This window comes from Hypanus sabinus, chromosome 9 (assembly GCF_030144855.1).
Source record: "Hypanus sabinus isolate sHypSab1 chromosome 9, sHypSab1.hap1, whole genome shotgun sequence".
Taxonomy (NCBI): Eukaryota; Metazoa; Chordata; class Chondrichthyes; order Myliobatiformes; family Dasyatidae; genus Hypanus; species Hypanus sabinus.
The window spans coordinates 131,364,654-131,383,888 of record NC_082714.1 but is presented as its reverse complement, the minus strand read 5'-3'; the positions used below and the strand labels follow the sequence as shown (position 1 = coordinate 131,383,888).

General features: G+C 36.6%; 1 protein-coding gene across 1 annotated transcript in view; it reads left to right on the top strand.

The window, feature by feature from the left end:
• Nucleotides 1–18,957, top strand: part of prex1 (phosphatidylinositol-3,4,5-trisphosphate-dependent Rac exchange factor 1) — a 197,201-nt gene extending 178,244 nt beyond the window's left edge. The window contains exons 32-41 of the mRNA XM_059980583.1: nt 152–193; nt 1,920–2,137; nt 2,973–3,075; nt 5,160–5,303; nt 5,862–5,967; nt 6,600–6,666; nt 7,247–7,437; nt 12,464–12,566; nt 12,684–12,751; nt 15,588–18,957. Of these exons, the coding sequence (XP_059836566.1) occupies nt 152–193; nt 1,920–2,137; nt 2,973–3,075; nt 5,160–5,303; nt 5,862–5,967; nt 6,600–6,666; nt 7,247–7,437; nt 12,464–12,566; nt 12,684–12,751; nt 15,588–15,630 (1,085 nt within the window). The 3' untranslated portion in view covers nt 15,631–18,957. The remainder of the gene's footprint in view (nt 1–151; nt 194–1,919; nt 2,138–2,972; nt 3,076–5,159; nt 5,304–5,861; nt 5,968–6,599; nt 6,667–7,246; nt 7,438–12,463; nt 12,567–12,683; nt 12,752–15,587) is intronic.
• Nucleotides 18,958–19,235: the final 278 nt, after the last annotated feature.

Genomic DNA, 19,235 nt, shown 5'->3' with positions numbered 1-19,235 from the left:
ACTTGATCATTATGCTAATCTTTCCACACCATGATAGACACCATTAAAAACAAATGTTTTAATATTGCTGAACAAACTTTGCAATAAAGAGTAATTTTCAAAATATTTAACTATTGGCATTTCAATAATCCTCATATAATTCTTTCCACAGATGGAAAGAATCAATTACTTTTAGCTCTACTCCACTGCACAGGTAAGAAATGTTATATTCAGCAATTATGTTAAAACAGATGAACATCTGGTGCAGGTGAAAGGCCAGAACCAGCAAATAAGATGAGGCCACAGGCAGGTTGATGGAGCAATACCTTATCTCCCGCCTAGATAATTTTAGTCTGGTTCTCTTTCTCTCTCTTTTTCTACCCTCACTATAATCTCTCCCCCCAGCCCTACCTTTCTTTCTCTTTTATTTCCCACAGTTCTCCACCTTCCCCCTAGCCCATTTCCTATTACTTCCCAGCTCTCTATTTCATCCCTCCCCCCACTTCTTATCCCCATCGACCATCCCAGGTTACTTCACTCCTGATGAAGGGTTTCGGCCCGAAACGTCGTCACTACCTCCTCCCATAGATGCTGTCTGACCTGCTGAGTTCTGCCAGCATTTTGTGTTTTTATTTAAATAAGATCTTGCTTTACTTTGTAAATCATTTTTGATTTAATCACCTTCTGCAGCAAAGATTGTTTTCAAATGAACCCTGGACCTTAATGTTAGAATATAAACTAGTCTAATGTAATAATGTGCACTTGATGGTGCTGCATGTGCAATAAGTTGCTAATTACATTATTGTCATTTTCAAATTATAGTTCATTGTAAATCAAAGAAAAATGTAACTCCAATATAAAGCATTGTCTTATAGGGGAGTGCTCTGAAAGGAACTCCCTTTCAAGTTAATAAAATTTCATTGTATTTTGTGGTAATGTCAAATTACCAAATTTCAACAATATTTGCAAGTTGTCATGCATTTTAGCTGAACTGCCAATTTAGTTATTAAATAAAACCTTTCTGGTTGACACCTATTAGTTTTCTAGTTTCAGTTAAGTACAGTATCTTTTTCTGAGGTGGTATAGTTTCCTTATTCTTTATTTAAATTCTGTGTATTAGATTAGGCACTATATATACACACACACACACACACACACACACACACACACACACATAAAATTTATGTTGGCTTGAAGAACAATTTATTGTTGATGACTTTACACCATCCACAAATTCTGGTACATTTCTCCCTGCATCAGTTTGCCCTTTCCTTGAATATACCGTAATCATTATACTAGAAAATAGCCCTAGTTCTGTCACAAACATTCTTTCACAACTTGGCACTCAGAAAGTGGGTCCTTGTATAAATCTTTCATTTACAATTCATTAGAGTTTATTTGGATAATTTAGAGTATGCTTTAGTTTTACTTATTTCTTTGGTCAAGGTGAGATTGCATTATACTTAACTATTTAGAATTCTCCACTTTCTTACTAAGTGTGAAAAGAGTGTGCTTGTTATGATTTAGCAAGGCAGCGATTCAGTAGTTTATTTGCTTAGTCTAGTTCCAAACATTTTTGTGGCAAAAACTGTATATACTGTACATTTTGAAACATTTCCAAACCTTGTTATAAACAAATGTCCTTCAACCGTCCTGCTAGCCATTCATTCACCTGACTCAAGCTTTCTGCACTTCTTTAAATATGCATAGCTTCAAGAGCAATTTGTGGAGCTCTATGGGGCTGTTGTCCCTTGGTTATGCAGTACACAGTTGAGTTTGTATGTCCATCTACTAATGAATAATTTCAGTTTCGGTTATGTTAGATTCTTTGGAGCCAAGGAAAGCTTACTAGTAACACTTCAAAATTAATTACTGGAAAACTGTCTGCACTAATTTTGACTACAATTCCTGATTCCATTCCAATCCCTGATTCATGACAGACCTGGATTTGCAGTTACGACGGGATGTCCTCTTTTGTCAAAGTCTTGTAGCAGCCATCTGTAGCTTTTCTGAACAGCTGTTGGCTGCTTTGAATCACCGATATAACAACAATGGAGAATATGAAGAGGAGGGTAAAGAGGCCAGTAAGAAGTGGCTTGAGCAGATAGCTGTTACTGGTGTCCTTCTCAACTTTCAATCTTTGCTCTCCCCCATTGTGGTAAGTAATTGAAAGATTACAGATCACCATTCTCTGTACACGTTGTTAAACAACATGAAAATCATGGTCCATAACATTTTTCATTGATATTGTGGCTTGCATTTTTAGGACAGAAATTGAAAACATATTAGTAAAACCTTTAATTATTCAAGTTGGCATTTCAAATAAGAATTTGAATTTTCCACTTTGTCTTTAGATGTGTTATGGGTGAAATTCCTGTTCTTTCACTTCAGTGATTAAAAATTCACTCATTCTTGTTAGCAACCTTAACTATTCTAATAAAATTAGTGAAAAGGGGAATTTCTCATTCCTGCTTTGACATATCAGCTGCTTTTTTTGGCTTTTATTTAGAGCATTCAACCAAATACCCCTGAAACACTGCTACTGGCATGCTTGACTTAATGCAATCTCTGTTGGCTCTGTTTTCTTGAAGTGTTGTAAGGTTGTTGGGTTTCAAAGAATTTCCAGATGGGCAGTAGTAAATATCAAGCTACAATAGTTTGAAAGTCTCACAAATGTAACTGATAGGCAAGCAAGGTTGAAAGTAAGGTTAGAGAGAACATGGGGCCTTTTACAACCATCCTCTTTGTGACTCTTTGCTCATTCAGGATTAAAGCAACCTGCAGGCAACCTTATGAATTATCCTATTATCCTTTTTTCTTTGTATTCTCTATAAACAATAAATGTTTTATTTGAGTTATGTTAAAATAAGTTAATGTAGAGTACTGATACGGGTTGAAGTAGTTAATATGCGAGTTACTTGAACAATTGGGGTTTTTTTGCATCTGGTGTTTGGATTCTGTAAACTAATTATTGCCATTTTCATTCTGCACAGAAGGATGAACGCATTATGTTGGAAGACACCAAGGTTGCACTATCTGATTTGGACAATGTAACTTTCCATTTTAGACATCAGGAGCAGGGATACCCAGTAGCAAGTAAGCATTTCATACATCTGCTACTGAATTTCTGGTGATTTTACTAAACATTTTCAAAGGAATGTGAAGTATTGCGGTAGTAGTTATGGGGAGGTGTCGGTTATAAGAATTTTTTATTGCTGGCTGTTTATCTTTTTTAGTCAGCTGTTTACCATAAGCATCAAATAATTTAGCAGTAGTGTGTGGTAGAAGGATAGGTGCTTCTGCCGATGCTTATCAAATGTGTTCAAACTTGCTTTGTTTAGGTTGGGAAATACTTAATTCAATGGAGGGAGAAATTATAGCTAAACTTCAGTATCTCAGTTGAGAGTACTTAATTTTAACTGAGGGAGCTCAGTTTTCCAGACCTATTATCTTTTACATGTTACAACAATGTGCTAGCTCAGCTCTGACCTATACCTGTAAATTATACAAGTACATGGATTGTATTGTCATGCCAAAGCCTTATTTGCACTGTATGAAATATAACTCCACTGTTTGCAGAAGTTTAAAAAAAAAGCACTGGGAGTGGTTTGGTTATAGTCTAACTGTAAAATATGTAATTTCAGTAAATAAAGGGAAGTTTGTCAAAGCTTTAAAGCTGTAATTTTTCCATTTATGTCTGTATGGCATATCTTCCATATTATTGTACATTTTAATTTGCTGTTCGTTCTTAGGCTGGAAGTTTCAAATAAGAGGAGCAATGTTATTTAGAGCAGGTCACCTTTTTAAGGGATTTAAAAGACTTGATAATATCCACTTATTGGAGATACTCCCCACTTATCCTTTGAATATCCTCATTTAAATAAAGGCCTCTAACTCACCAACAAAATTGTCTGGTTCAGTGAAATCTGAGTACATGTTTATTTCTTCTGTTCACTCACCTGGCCTTCTTATTAACTTTTGATATTCACAATATATAATATTAATTAATCCTGCTTTAAAAATAATGTACATCTTGAGGTTAAATGCTTCTATTAAAGCAAACACGATTGTAAACACTTTATGCATTTCTGTAATATCCTCAAGCGTATTGATTTTGTGAAAAACCTTGAGGTTTTTCCTACATCTGGATGCAGTCCTTCACTGTGTGACTGATGTTTTCGGCCTGTAATTTAACCAGAGGGATGAATGTTTCAAGATAGTATTGTGACGCTGAATGGACCTATTACTTGTGTATTGCATTGAATGGTCACATTTTGTGCTAATAAATTCACTGATTCTCATTTCTCTTTACCCACATTCTGGACATTGACCCATTCCAGATATTGTAAGGAAAAATCTCATCTGCATTCTAACAGCTAGAAACTGCTATTGATGCAGAGGACTCCAGTTTGAGGTCAACCCAAGGATCCTTTGTCTTATTAGCAATTACATTTGGAGCCTCTGTGAACTAAAAAACTTGTAAGAACTTGTCTTCAGTGTGAAATATTTTGCAGTCCAGTTGCCAAGTTTTTCGGTCTATAGTTGTGTTTAACAAAAGAGCAGGAGATGAGAAGAGAAACACTTAATAGAACTTAATTATATGGAATAATTGCTTGAATAGACGGTGGATTCCAATACCTTTCTAAAAGTACTTGATAGTACTTGAAGATGAAAAATTGCTATTATAGAGAAAGAACTAAGTGGAGTGGGACTAATTTGGAAAGATTTTACAGGAGTTGTGAGAAGGGTAAACAGAACCAAATGTCTTCCTGAATCTGACATCTCTGTTGAGCTAACCTCCAATTTGAATTAGCAGAGTTTTGGTATTAAGTTTCTGACTCACTGCATGTTGGTTTTCATTTTTTCTTCTCTCTCAGACTTTGAAGAATATCCATTCTTTCTCTTGTTCTTTGTTGAAATGAACTGAAGCCTTTAAGATATATCTGAGTTTTTGAAAGGTGTGGACATGAGGTTTTTAATGATCACGAAGTGTTTGTGATTATTAAGTATTTGAAACTTAAAGTGCAGGTTATTCTTCACAAGTATTTTCCTTCTGAAAAATTGCTTAGCAGTAATCCCACCCACCCTATGTTGTGTATAGAGACATGACAGGTAATCAATTTTTGGTTATATGAAATCAAAATATGTTTACACTGATGGTCTTGATTTTATTGTTACAGACAACAACATTACTTATCAGGTGGATGGAAGCCGGCAAGCACTGAAAGTTATTTTTTACCTCTATAGTCACAACTTTACAGAGTTGCCTTCCAAGTTTCAGAATGGTGGAAGCTTAAAATTGCAGACAGTACTATTTACTCAAGGTATTATATTTTCCTGTTAATATTTCAGCTTTCCTTTTGAGTATGTATTAATAATCCCACAAACTCTACATTCTCCTGAATGCTTAATTTAAGGAATGCTTTAAATTATTGGGGTTTTTTGTTGGTGTATTTTTTTCTTTAAGCAGTAGTTGGACTCGTAAGGAGTCACAGCACTTGTAGCTTCTTCCTTATAAGCCATTTGCTTTATGCTATGATATAAACTATATAAGATCACTGTAATTTAATTGACCTGTTTCCTGATTATAGTTCATAATATATTTTGGTCAAAATGGTGCTTTGTAATAAAATGCATTCTATGGCGAAACAGTCCAAATTAAACTAATTACAATTAAAGAAAAATAAATCGGATAAAATCATTCATGTGTTTCAGTTAAGTTATTTAGGAAGCTGTGTGTTGAATAGATGCTCTTTCTTCTTATTCCTGAAGGAGTTGATTGTTCATAATCAGTAGTTTTGTGTGATGACCAGCCAGCCACAGTAGGCTACATCAAGGCTTTTTTCCCCTTTTCAATTTTATTTTCTAATATTTTCCCTTAGCTCTTGAGGGTCAATGTTATGCAGAAAATACGACAGCAGAAGAACTTCAACAGCAAATCAATTTAGCATCTCTTGATAAAGTTAAATATTATCACCGAAAACTCAGGTAAGATTTGGGGGGAGAAAAGCAAATTTACCTTCTGGAAGATCAGCTGTTGTGCAAGTATTCTTAAGTCTATTCAGGATCTTGTGAACAGACTAGGTGTATATATGAATTCTCTGTACATCAAGATTTCTGAAAAATTTACATTGGATTAAGAGTACTTTGCACTTTAAAATATAAAAACATTTTTGAAATTAGATAAAAAAAAATACATATTCAATCTGCTTAGAATTGGTATTTGGTTAATAGGTAGTTTGTTCACTAGGCTTATCTGCTGGATCTGTCCTAATTTAAGTTTGAATTCCATTCTCAGTAGGTGAATTTTGGATCGGTCAATTTAAGTAATAGCCAAAATTGTGCAGCAAAAGTTGGGTTCATAGTGGGTGTTAATATTTACCAGGACAGAGTTATTGGGTAGCTTAATTTTACTTTTAGGAATCAACACTGCCACTACCATCCTTTATGTTCAAAAGAGCCACATGTCCTGAGAGGAATGGGAAGAAAAATGATGCTCACGTCTCTTGTCAAGTTTTAGATCTGATGCAAGCTGAATATTGCGATTACATTTGGGGTATTTCTAAATGTGTCTTCATTGAATGATCAAATGGACTTCTAAAGTTTTGATCTTTCTGCAGGGCTTTCTATCTTGAAAGGTCTAATTTGCCTTCTGATTCTTCTGCTACAGCCGTAAAGATAAATAGGGTAAGTTGCATGGGAAGAGTAGACAAACTGAATGAAGTGTGTTTTTGATATCCTCTATTAAATCATCAATTTGGTTAATTAACATTGTCAAATAAAGTGTTTCAGTTTTTAAATCCTACAGTTTTTCTAATAAATTGGTTCTTAGTGTGGCAAAATATAACAATCTGTCTATAGCTTTCTTTTTTATTTTATTGAATTGTCACTTAAAACATAAATTTAGTTTGCATTTCTCATATTGTGTATTGTCAACTTAGCCATTGTTGCTTAGAGCAAACATGAGAGGGAATGGAATGAAAGTACATTATGATTGGTGGGAAGAGGTTTTAGTGAAGCAGAAATACAAACACAGAACAATTGTGTTGGATGCCTTTTCTGTTTGATGGTGCAAATATAGTTCAGTTTTATGAAATCACCATGTTAAACTTTATTTGATCCCGTAAAGATCCTGTGCAGCAACATCTAAACTTAGTCTTTAGTTGGGGAGAGGGCTGGTGAACTGAGAAAGAGCAAACATTAAACTACGGTGCCATTCATGGTTTTCTAAAATAAAGTAAGATTTACTAACTATTTAAATTCATAGTTGCTGCGTCCACTGAATGCACTAGAGGAACTACAGCGGCTTATGGAGTTGTACATCGGTCCCAAACATTCGACGTCTGTGACAAACCTGAGTAGTAATCTTTCCGGAATTGCAGTCTTGCCAATATCCTCTGAACTCTGCAACCGGCTTGGAGCCTGTCAGATTGTTATGTGCAGCACTGGCATTCAGAGGTAATTGATATCTTTTCAGTTAGCCTCAGCTTGTATTTTAAAGCTGTGCAGTGTCTTTGTTGGAATGCATAAAAATAATCTTAATCCTGAAATATCAGTGTGTCTGGTTTGGTTGAGTGTTTACATTTGTGAAATAGATCTTCTTTTGCTCACTTGCACTTCATTAATAATGCTGCAATCCTGACCTCATGGTTGGTATTATAGTATAAAGCCGGAGACCCACAGCACTGCCTGAGTTAATGTTAATTTGCAGTACATAGGCATATCAGGAGCTGTAATCAAATCACAAACAACAGAAAATCTGCAGATGCTGGAAATCTGAGCAGAAACACCAGGCAATAGGTGAGAGTTGAAGGAAAGAGCTAGGAAGTTGATTGGTGAACGCGACAGAAGGTCATGGAAGGAAGGAAAAAAGCTGGGGAGAGGAAGGCGATGGGCAGGCAAGAAGATAACATGAGAGAGGGACAAAGGGATGGGGAATGGTGAAGGGGGAGCATTACAGGATATTCATGCCATCAGGTTGGAGGCTACCCAGACAGAATATAAGGTGCTTTTCCTCCAACCTAAGAGTGGCCTTATCCCAACAGTGGAGTTTCACCTACCACCTGGTGTTTCTCTCTCCCCTCTCCCCACCTTTCAAATCTACTCCTCAGCTTTTTTTCTGCAGTCCTGCCGAAGGGTTTTGGCCCGAAGCATCAACTGTACTTTTTAAATAGACGCTGCCCGGCCTGCTGAGTTCTTCCAGCATTTTGTGTGTTAGCAGCTGTAAACTGGGCTGATAGTTTTCTTTAGTTTACTGGTAAGGTTACTGGACCTGCAGCCAATGTTCGGGACCATTGCTACAGAGACACAAGTTTGACTTCCACCAATTCACTTGGGGAATTTAAATTCAAGTAATTAAATCAATCTGGAAGTAAAGCTAGTCTCAACTGTAACCAGGAGACTACCAGATTGTCATAAAAAGAATTCATCTGTTTCACTTGCAGGAAGTTGGGAATGGATGATTAAATGCCCAGATTTCCAGCAGGATTTTTTAATGAACAAATGAATAACAAAATATATAGCTTTTGAAGTGGTTTTTATAGTTCTCTGCAATTTGAAGAGAAATATGGTCGACAGTCCTCCAGCCACATAAGGTGATGGATGCAGCTTTCCGAGATTGTTCGAACACTGTGCTTCTGATTGTGTGATGTGTGACACAGATGCTGTGATCCAAAGTGTTAATGGGCGGTTCTGTGGTTATTGTTGAAGCATAGAAACTGCTAGTGAAGCCACTGTTGATCATGGTAGCAAATCCCTGCTCAAGCGAATGTGCAAATACCACAGATCAGCGGTGTTGTCAATAGGGAAGATGGTTGTGTGAGGCTTCAGTAAGGTATAGATCTGTTAGAAAGTTGGGTGGAGCATCATTAGATGGAATTTAATCCTGATTGACACATTTTGGGAAGATAAGTAGGAGCAGGACCAATTTCAGTGAACAGCAGGGTGTCAAGCAATATTGATTAAGAGGAAGACCTATGTTTTCAAGTTCATAATTCCTTGAAATTAGCAAACAGGTCAATAGGGTGGTGAAAAAGGCATATGGCAAGTTGACTTGACAGACTGAAACATAGAATGCAAAAGTTGGGTAATTATGTTGCAACTTTACAAAACACTAGTCCATAACACAAGGGGGTATTATGTGCATTTCTGGTTGCCATTATATGGAAGGATATGGTTGTGCAGAGGAGATTCGCCACAATGTTAACTGTAGAGGCTGGCTTTGTTTTCCCTGAAATGAAGGAACTGATGGAGGACCTGATAGAAATATGTAAGATTATGAGAGGCATAAATAAGATAGAAAATGTTTTTCTTATGGTTAGGGGATTAAAATCAGGAGGGTATAGGTTTGAGGTGAAAGATAGGGGTTATAAAGAGTTATTGCGGGGTTAAGTATTTTTTTCAGAGAGATTGGTTGATATCTGGAGTTTTCTGTTTGGAGAAATGACAATTGCGACAATTAAATGGCATTTATACCCCTTTTATTAGGCAAGAGACAGAAAGATGCGGCCCTAATGCTGGCAATTGGGATTACTGTAGATGGACACAGTGGGCTATTTCCATGTTTTGTTAGTCAGTCTTACACATTCCTGTCACCAGATACTGAATGCCAAAAGCTTTCGTATCCTTTTTCTGCATTCTTAAACCAGAACTTTGAACACACTATTGGCTGAGGCCACCTCTCATTCTAATGTATCCCCAGGGATATGGCCACCTATCATCTTGTGACAATGCCTAAGTCAGCAAAGTCTAAATAGTATAAATTTCAATTTGCCAGCAGTCTCAAAACAACAGAGTAGGATTTTACTGCAGTTCTGGGAACTGCGGAAATGACACCCATGTTCTGCATTATTATAAAAGCTACAAAGCTTTCGAATGTCCCAGTACCACAAATTAGCATGAATATAATGGACACCATAGGCCACTTGCAGATTAAAGCTGATCATCAAATGCCAGCTCTTGTTTGCACCGGATACAGTGAACTTGGCACTGAGTTTGGTGCAGCAATTTTAGTGGAAGAAGCAATTGTGAAACTTCAATTGGAACACTTTGTGTGTGTGTTTTTTTTGAAGAGTAATTTTGGCTATTAGTCTGGTCCCATGTATACCTGATCAAGGTGTTCTGAAGAGAAACAAGTCCTGTTTCCTTGTTAGCATTTATCCTTTACCAAAACTATTTAAAGAAATAAAAATTGACTATTTCTTAACCTATTCTGTTTGTATAATGATGCTTTTTGGAAATTGAACCTTTTATGTCTAAATAGATGGCCAATTAATTAGTTATGAAGCATTTGTGAAATCACAATTTCATGGCTGTTGTATATAGGTATAGATTGTTCTTTGGTACGGAGGAAGTTCGTGAAACCTGCCTTCCCACCTGACATTTGAATTGTCAATAACATGTGCCTTTGTTTCTAATTGTGTAGAGGAAGAGTGAAGCCAGGAAGTGACATTCTGAGATTGTTACAGCAGAGCCTATACTTTTAAACTGAACTCAAATACTTGATTATATGCACTGCAACAATTATATGCTTTAGTTAGTCCCAGTTTCATTTGTAATTTCTTATTCCATTCCTAACAGTTACTTCCATCAAAATATACTTGTGCAGAGCTTGTTTACCTTTTGGGTTTGTTTTCCTTTTGATAATTGTACAAAGAAAGCAATTTTTGTTTTACTGTATTGAATGTTTGTCTTTGACATACTGATGTGCACAGAATAAAATTTAGAACTTGTATATCCTCAGTAGTCACTGTTCCAGTGACTATTGAGTATATTTATGTATCTTCATGGTGTTCTGCTGCTGTAGCCCATCCCCTTTAAGGTTCGATACGTTGTACATTCAGAGATACTGTTCTGCATTCTACTGTTGTAACACGTGGTTATTTGAGTTACTGGCACCTTCTTGTCAGCATGAACCAGTCTGGCCATTCTCCTGTGACCTCCCTCAATAACAAGGTGTTTTCACCCACGGAAGTGCAGTTTACTGAAAATTTGTTTTTCACACTAGTCTCTGTACACTTGAAAGACTTTTGTGTGTGAAAATCCCAGGAGATCAGCAGTATCCCTGCCTCGCACCAACAATCATACCATAGTCAATGTCACTGAGATCCCATTTCTTCCCCATTCTGATGGTTGGTCTGAACAGCAATTAGAGGCTCTTGGCCATGTCTGCATGACTTTATACATTGAATTGCTGTCACGTGATTGGCTGATTAGATATTTGCATTAATGAGTAGGTGCACAAGTGTACCTAATAAAGTGGCTACTGAGTTGTATGCTTCAGCTTAGAACTTACCAAAACAGCAATGTGAGGTTGGGTAGCTGTTTATTTGTAAAATAAATTTTGCCATATCTAGGTTAACCAGGTTCTGGACCCAGACCACCCATCTGGTGCCTGACCTGCTTAGTTCCACCAGGGGTTTGTTGCTAACCAATATCCTGTTAATAAAGATTGTTTTCTGTAGTTTCATGCACTCTGTGTGATCGTACAATGCAGAAATTGTTTGAAATGGAGATATTTCCCAACAAAGGTTAAAAAATGTTAGCATTATAAAACTGTTGTAAATTCCTCTTGTTTTCAACCAAACCAGAACTCTCCAGATGTATATTTAATTATTTAGATTATTGGAAAGATAATGGTAGAATTTTATACTTTATAATCTTGGGACAAAATGCTAACCTTGTAAAATTCATCTTTGCCTGTGGGAAAGCATAATCAAATAGCAGATATTGGAAATCTTAAATAAAAGAATGCTGGAAATACTTTGCCAGTCAGTCAGCATCTATGGAGAGAGTTGATTACCTTTTCATCCAGGTCAGGGAACATTAGAAAGCAAACATATTCTAGATGCAAAGGAGAGGAAGGAAGAGATCGTACACAGAAAAGTGGGAGTCAAGAAGGCTGAATGACATAGATGGTGTTTGTGCTGGTTGAAAGATGTTGAAGGTGCATCTGATTCATTTGAGGAGGTGTAAAAATACAGAGGTGTATGAGACCGATGCTGAAACAGAAGAACATAGCAGTTCTTAAAAAAAAAAGTTGAAATGATTGGGAATGTTGGAAATATTCCACTAGTTAGGCAACATTTCTGGGAGAAGTACAACAGTTAATGTTGACTTTGCATCTAATTGGGTCTGACATAAACTTGAAAGGCTGGGTGTGTGAAATAGTGGAATTCACAACTAAGTTCTGAGGGATCGTTGAAAGATCAGTTGATGTTCGTTGTACTTGCATTGTTGAAGTCATATGAAGGCCCAAAATCAGAGAGCAGATTGAGATAGAAAGTGTAAGTGGCAGTCTACCAGAAGCTTAATGTGATTCCTGTGGACTGCTCTTGTACATTTGTGGATTTGTTCAAGGGAAATACAAAATGGATCTCTGTAGTGGAGTTTATTGTGTAATGCACTATATTTTCTCAGGCTCTTCTACATAAATCTCGTGAATGTACTCTAGATGTTGGTTTAATAGTTCTATAATTTTATGCAGGAGTACTTTAAGTGTGACCCTGGAGCAAGCAGTCATTTTGGCCCGTAGCCATGGACTTTTACCTAGATGCATTATGCAGGCCACAGACATTATGAGGAAACAGGTACGACCTTCAAATACCAATTAATTAGACCCATGACCTAAGCCTTAAGTTCCTTAAGTATACAATGAAGTTACTATAACTTGAGCACATGGAATTGTTCTTTTTTTCACTTTTCAGGGTGCAAGAGTTGAAAACTCTGCCAAAAATTTAAAAGTAATGGATAAGATGCCACAGTCTGTACCAAGGTAAGTTATAAATTTTTTGCTGCTCTATTTATGTGTGAGGTTTAATAGTTACATCAGTGGTTGCTTTTATTTCAGAAAGGAATAACAAAACTAGTATTTCAGCATGTTTTCATCAGTTTAGTTATTGGAAGTGTCAAATATTTCAAGAGGCAGAGAGGATGTTAAATATTTTAAGGTGTTGTTTCCAGTCAAGTGTCTTTGATACTTTGATCAACTTCAATCACATTGCCATAGCATTGCAATCCCCCATAACAAAGGTGAGCACAATAAACTATCCCTCCTCATCTCTCTCAATCTGTCAGTAGGCTTTGCCACAGTTGAGGATATTACTGTCCTTATTGTTCCATATTCTGTTCTTACTAACCTAGCCTTGGCCAGGCAATAACCCGAAATGCTTGTTTTCTAGTTCTAGTGTTATTTGTAGTGCAAACTTGAAGAATGGATCTTTTGCTCCTTTTTACTTTTGACAAGCTGTCAATTAACATCATTCATAGAGAAGCCTCAGGTGCCTTTTTTTAAGTTGATTTTGACCTCTGCCTCTTCACCTCTTTCATAATCTTTGCTGTTACTGATTTGTCACACATTGTCTTTTAGAAAACAGTGGTTTTCTTCATTTAAGCACTGGGGAGACAACTGTTGTTTCAGTTCCTTGGATAAGTTTAGTTCTTAGGTGAGCATTTATTTACCTCCCATTACTTGCGACCTGAAACAGAACTCGATCATTCACAAATTTCTTGAAACCACGAAGAGCTTCTGACCATGTGTGTGTTCCATGTCTGCAACATTGGATACCTCTTAGATCATTTACTGCCTAACACTTATCCATTCCCATAATGTCAGATTTTCCAGGTCACTCATGGTAGACAATTCCGTCTAAGCTTGAACCCATCTAAGGCTCTACAGCCTATGTTCTGTCTTTTATCCAACCCACTGTCCTCAAAGGTCTACTCAGCCAATGCGTTATTTTAATCCTTGGTCTGTTCCATCACTTTGCTTCTCTAAGCTTCTGCAAGTTGGTCCAGACCTAAAGCCTGATATTTCTTTTCTGTTTTGCACACTGAGTTTCATAATTTGAGAATCTTCTATCAGCAGCCTGGACTCAAAAAAAATATTTCCCAACCCACTCATTTCTTTTGAGTAAAGATGCTCTGTATCTCTCTGAAATATTTTTCGTCCCACAGTCATCTTGTGTAACTTTAGTTACCGATGCAGTGAGTTGTCATGTTTAAATTGACTCAATGAATAATAATCAGAAATGACAACTTAAGACTTGGACTGGAAAGTAAAAAAATTATTTTAAACAAAATCGACTTCTCGGAATGTAACTAAGCCGGTATATAATAGGTGCATTTATCTTTTATTCCAGTATGGAATTTGACATGATTAGTTCAAGAACCAGCCCAGATCTATTTCTGTAAAAGTGCAAAGATGAAGAGTTGACATTTTAGTAGTCTGATCTGCTTAAAAATAACTTTGACTTGGTGCTCTACTCAGCTAATATTGATGTACCAGTAGCCGGGGTGATCTAGAAAGAAGTACTATTACAGACAGACGTACTTAATTGATCCCGCGGGAAATTGGGTTTCGTTACAGTCGCACCAACCAAGAATAGTGAAGAAATATAGCAATATAAAACCATAAATAATAATAAGTTAATCATGCCAAGTGGAAATAACTCCAGGAACAGCCTATTGGCTCAGGGTGTCTGACACTCCAAGGGAGGAGTTGTAAAGTTTGATGGCCACAGGTAGGAATGACTTCCTATGATGCTCAGTGTTGCATCTCGGTGGAATGAGTCTCTGGCTGAATGTACTCCTGTGCCTAACCAGTACATTATGGAGAGGATGGGAGTCATTGTCCAAGATGGCATGCAACTTGGACAGCATCCTCTTTTCAAACACCACCGTCAGAGAGTCCATTTCCACCCCCGCAGCATCACTGGCCTTACGAATGAGTTTGTTGATCCTGTTGGTGTCTGCTACCCTCGGCCTGCTGCCCCAGCACACAACAGCAAAAATGATAGCACTGGCCACCACAGACTCGTAGAACATCCTCAGCATCGTCCGGCAGATCTTAAAGGACCTCAGTCTCCTCAGGAAATAGAGATGGCACTGACCCTTCTTGTAGACAGCCTCAGTGTTCTTTGACCAGTCCAGTTTATTGTTCATTCGTATCCCCAGGTACTTGTAATCCTCCATTATATCCACACTGACCCCTTGGATGGAAACAGGGGTCACCAATGCCTTAGACCTCCTCAGGTCCACCACCAGCTCCTTAGTCTTTTTCACTTTAAGCTGCAGATGATTCTGCTCGCACCATGTGACAAAGTGACAAACAATCTGGGGATATAGATTATTATCAAAAGTGAGCTTTACAGATATTTGCAAAGGATTTTGTTAATATTATTTTAACTGGGTTTGCTTGCATATTTAAGGAGCATGTCCATTTCTTTAGAGAACTTAGAAATTGTAAGCCTAACTTCTTCTCATTCCAGTATTAGATGAGGTAGGATTTGTTGGGAAAGCCATAAAAGTTTTTTCTGGAAAATTTGGAATGCAAGAGGTGAAATTGTCCACTTGCAAAATGGGTGATCACATGTTAGCAGCCAAAGGAAATAGAAAACTGAATGTGAAATAGATTCTTGATTCAGGTGTATACTTCTGTTACCTCAGCAATTTTCCCTTCATCTGCTCAGTGTGCTTTATTAATCATCTAGAGGACAGGTCATATCTTGAAATTCCAAGACTTTTTCCTCTCATAAAGAATATGCTTGTTATTTTTCTTCACAGGACAAAATAGATATTAAATTTGTAATTCCTTTAAATGTTTTCTCTAGGCTCTACCGCCTTTGTCAACCACCTTCTGATGGAGACCTATGAAAGTTGCTTCGTAACAGCTTCCTGATTCCGCAAAGAATTAGAGCTGCTGGAACATCTTGAGTTTGTGGCATCTATATTCTGTTAAACTATGGAATGTCTACATATGCACAGTAATACAATGGCAGTGTCATAACGTGCACACGGACAGTCGTCTCTGCAGATTTTCATTTATATCAAAGCGGTAGTCGACTGTTTGATTTCCCCACCCCCCCCGCCCTGGTTCCTGGATACATGTAGCTAATTGAACCAATATTACAACTATTGAAAAGACCATCTAATCCTAATGCATGAAACTTGCAGATTTTGCTAGCTAACATCAATAGTGTACTAACGTGTAAGCACAGATTCCCACTGTCACCTGTCATTTCCCTACCCCCCCCCCCCCCCATGTGTTGGAATTCTGCCAACTGCATCTCAAAAGATGACATTCGTTTTAGAATACCAAAAACAATTCAATGAAGTAAAAGCAGAATGTTATATAAATAGGTTGCTAAATTAGCCAGACTGAGCTCCAGCTACTCTTTAACAAGTACCAACTACAAAAAATGTACATATGTATACATCCAAGATATTGTTCACAGAGCTATATATTGTGTAGCTGCAGCAATTAACATTCTGGTTTACTTGAGTACTGATGTGTCCTGTTATTGATTCCTATTTTAATCAAGCAATTTAACATTTTCTTCACTGTAATTACATCCCTTGTTTTAAGTCCTTTCAATGCAGGAGCTCTGAAGATCAGCAATCTGGAAATGCTTAAATTATATTCATTCTTCTGCTGAATCAATGCTTTAATTCTCCATTTACTTTCCAAAAGCAAACAATAACAGTACAAGTTAAGAATTCAAATGCAATGTTAGTTAATTTGTTAACATTTTTTGCATACAATTGCAACTAAATTTTAAAACCAAACCTCTCAGATTTATACAGTATTTAAAAAAACGTTCAGTAGTGTTTCACACATTTTGCTTAAAGTCTGAAGAATTCCACTTGCAAGTTTATAAATGATGGCACTGAGCACTGGTACTTCTGACAGTCTTGTTGAATGGAGCTTTTTTGTCTTGACCGAAAATAGCATCCATTTTTACTTTGAATAACAGTGGAAAAACCACCAGTATTAAATTATTCACATTTTTATTTTGTGACAAAAGATGAAAAGATGACATTCCTTGAAAATACAGTAGTGTATCTTGTGTTTACAGCCGAGGACAGATCTTCAATATTTCTTAAACAATACGTTTTTACACAATACTTGCCAGGTGTTGAATTGCTAAGGGAAGATTTGGAGTTGTGCCCTTGAGAGGGGGAGAACAGATTATATGCCAGTATATGTCAGTTTTTCATTGGAATATGCTGATATTTGGGGTAGAATTGTATAAAACAAACTGTCTATTTGTTCTAAATGTTACAAATGAGTCAGATGACTTGTAAGAATTTTGGTTTTAGTACTAACTTTTTAAAATTGCTGTGGTATATTTGCACATTGGATACATGTTGAAGCAGTTTTCTCAGGGCAAAGTTCTGTTTTGAAGCCCTTTAATAGTGCCTTAAATATAGAATAGGCTCTTAAAATTTGGTCATTTTTGCTTTGGAATACAATTTTGTTCATTGTTAACGCAGTAAATATTTTATCACACTTACTCTATTTTTTTACAATGTAAAGTATCTTCAGTTGCATTTATTTTAGAAGTACCCTAACGATTTTTACTGTTTGGTGGATGCTGAATTAGTGTAGTTTGTTTGTAGGTGTTTTAAATTGTGAATTCGAGAACATTATGTGATTACTTGAGGGAAGTGCAGTAACTACATTTAATTCTGGTACAGAGTTATCGTTTTCTAATTTGATTTCCAATCCATTTATATCTTGAACATCCATAGATCTAGAAAATGGATAATTGTTTCATACCAATTAGTCTTTACTGAAGCAGTTTGTTGTAATTGAGTAATACCCAGCTGACCTAAATGCATTGACCAAAATGTGTGGTTCAGTTGGGCTGTACTTGTGAAAAATCTTGAATACTGTACTAGTTTCTCTGAAAAAAATCTCAGTCCACTTTTTATATATATATATATATATATATGTATGTATGTATAAGATTTATATTTAAGTAGCTATATGTCTTCAGTGCTGTTCCAGTGCAGGCTTTTGGTAACTTGGTTCTGTGTAGTGTAAACTCTGGAAATTTGCTAAGAAAGCTTAGTGAGACTAAATGCTGTATGTCATAGTGCAATATTTCGTTTCTTTTCTTCCTTGTTCTTCTCCTCCTATTTTCTTTCCTGGAGGTACCTGTTGTGTGCCAATAGATGCCAGCAGCCTTTTTGCCTGATTCAGGAGGTTTTTATTTGGATTTTTTTGGGTGTGAACTAAATGGGGATTGCTGCCAGACTGTTTTACCTTGGGGCCATTAGGATTTCTATTCTGGTGCAGGAATTTTCATCAGGCTACTGGACAGAAATCAATGTTGAATTACACAAAACCTTTTGTAGATCTGGGTTGGGCTCGACATTTTGGAATTTTTCTACACCAATTAAAAAATAACAAGAATTCTCACTCTGATATCTTTTCTTCTTACATTTTCCCCTTTATTTACTGTGCACCCAGATTAAAATTCAAAATTTGTTAAGCAAAGACTTGAAATTGGACAACTTAAAATCTCCTTTTGATACAGATAGATATTTTAGCAGTCTTGCATCCCATGTCTGTAACTCTTGACAATTTCTATGCACAGAAAGAGTCATACAGTGAGTTTGAATACCAAGTCGTAATCTACTGATTAATAAAATGTCTCTTAAATAACAAAATTATGCATTTAATTATCCAATTTTAAAATACTCAATACTGCTCAGAAAGTGGTGTAGTTATTCTGAGTCTTGTCTATTCCTTGTTTATCAGGATGCTGCAGTTGTGTTAAACATTCAGGATCATTAATGGAATTCTGTTTCACTTGAAGTCTTGGGTAGAGCTAAATAGATTGCACCTCTGACGTGGACATTGTCAATTCACAGACCTGTGAAACGCAGACAATCATTCTGCTTGATTTAGATAAAGGATAGTGCAAAGCCCTTAACAGTTACTGTCATTACCAGTGCAATACTTTTTGTCAAGTGCCGCAAGGAAGTTGTGCACTTTCATGCAGTGACTTAATAAAATTTGACACAAAGCCATTGTTGTGTATAACGCTAGTAACCATTGTTTTGCTAATGTAAATAAGTTAGGTTTATGATGTAGTTTTTCTTTAATTTTCCATTGTACAGAAAGTATGATTAATGTTATTTTATTGAAATAGTAGATTTAACCTGATAGGCAATAAATGTTTATTTACGTTTTGGGAATTGTCTGCCTTATTCTTTCATTTAGTGATTGAACTACAAATTGAGGCTCAAGCTTTCTATCCTAAACATGGTGGTCTGTAGGAGCTTAATGGTTGGCCCGAGCAATCTACTGTCTCCTGAAGGACTGAGAATATAGGTGTCCAGAGGCCAGAGGTGAGATGGGAGTGCTTGCAGTGTCTCAGTCCATTAACCTAACACAGCATAAAACTCACTCAGACACTTAGTTCCAGATCTCATTGAATTTTTGGAATTGCATGATCACAACTGGTCAG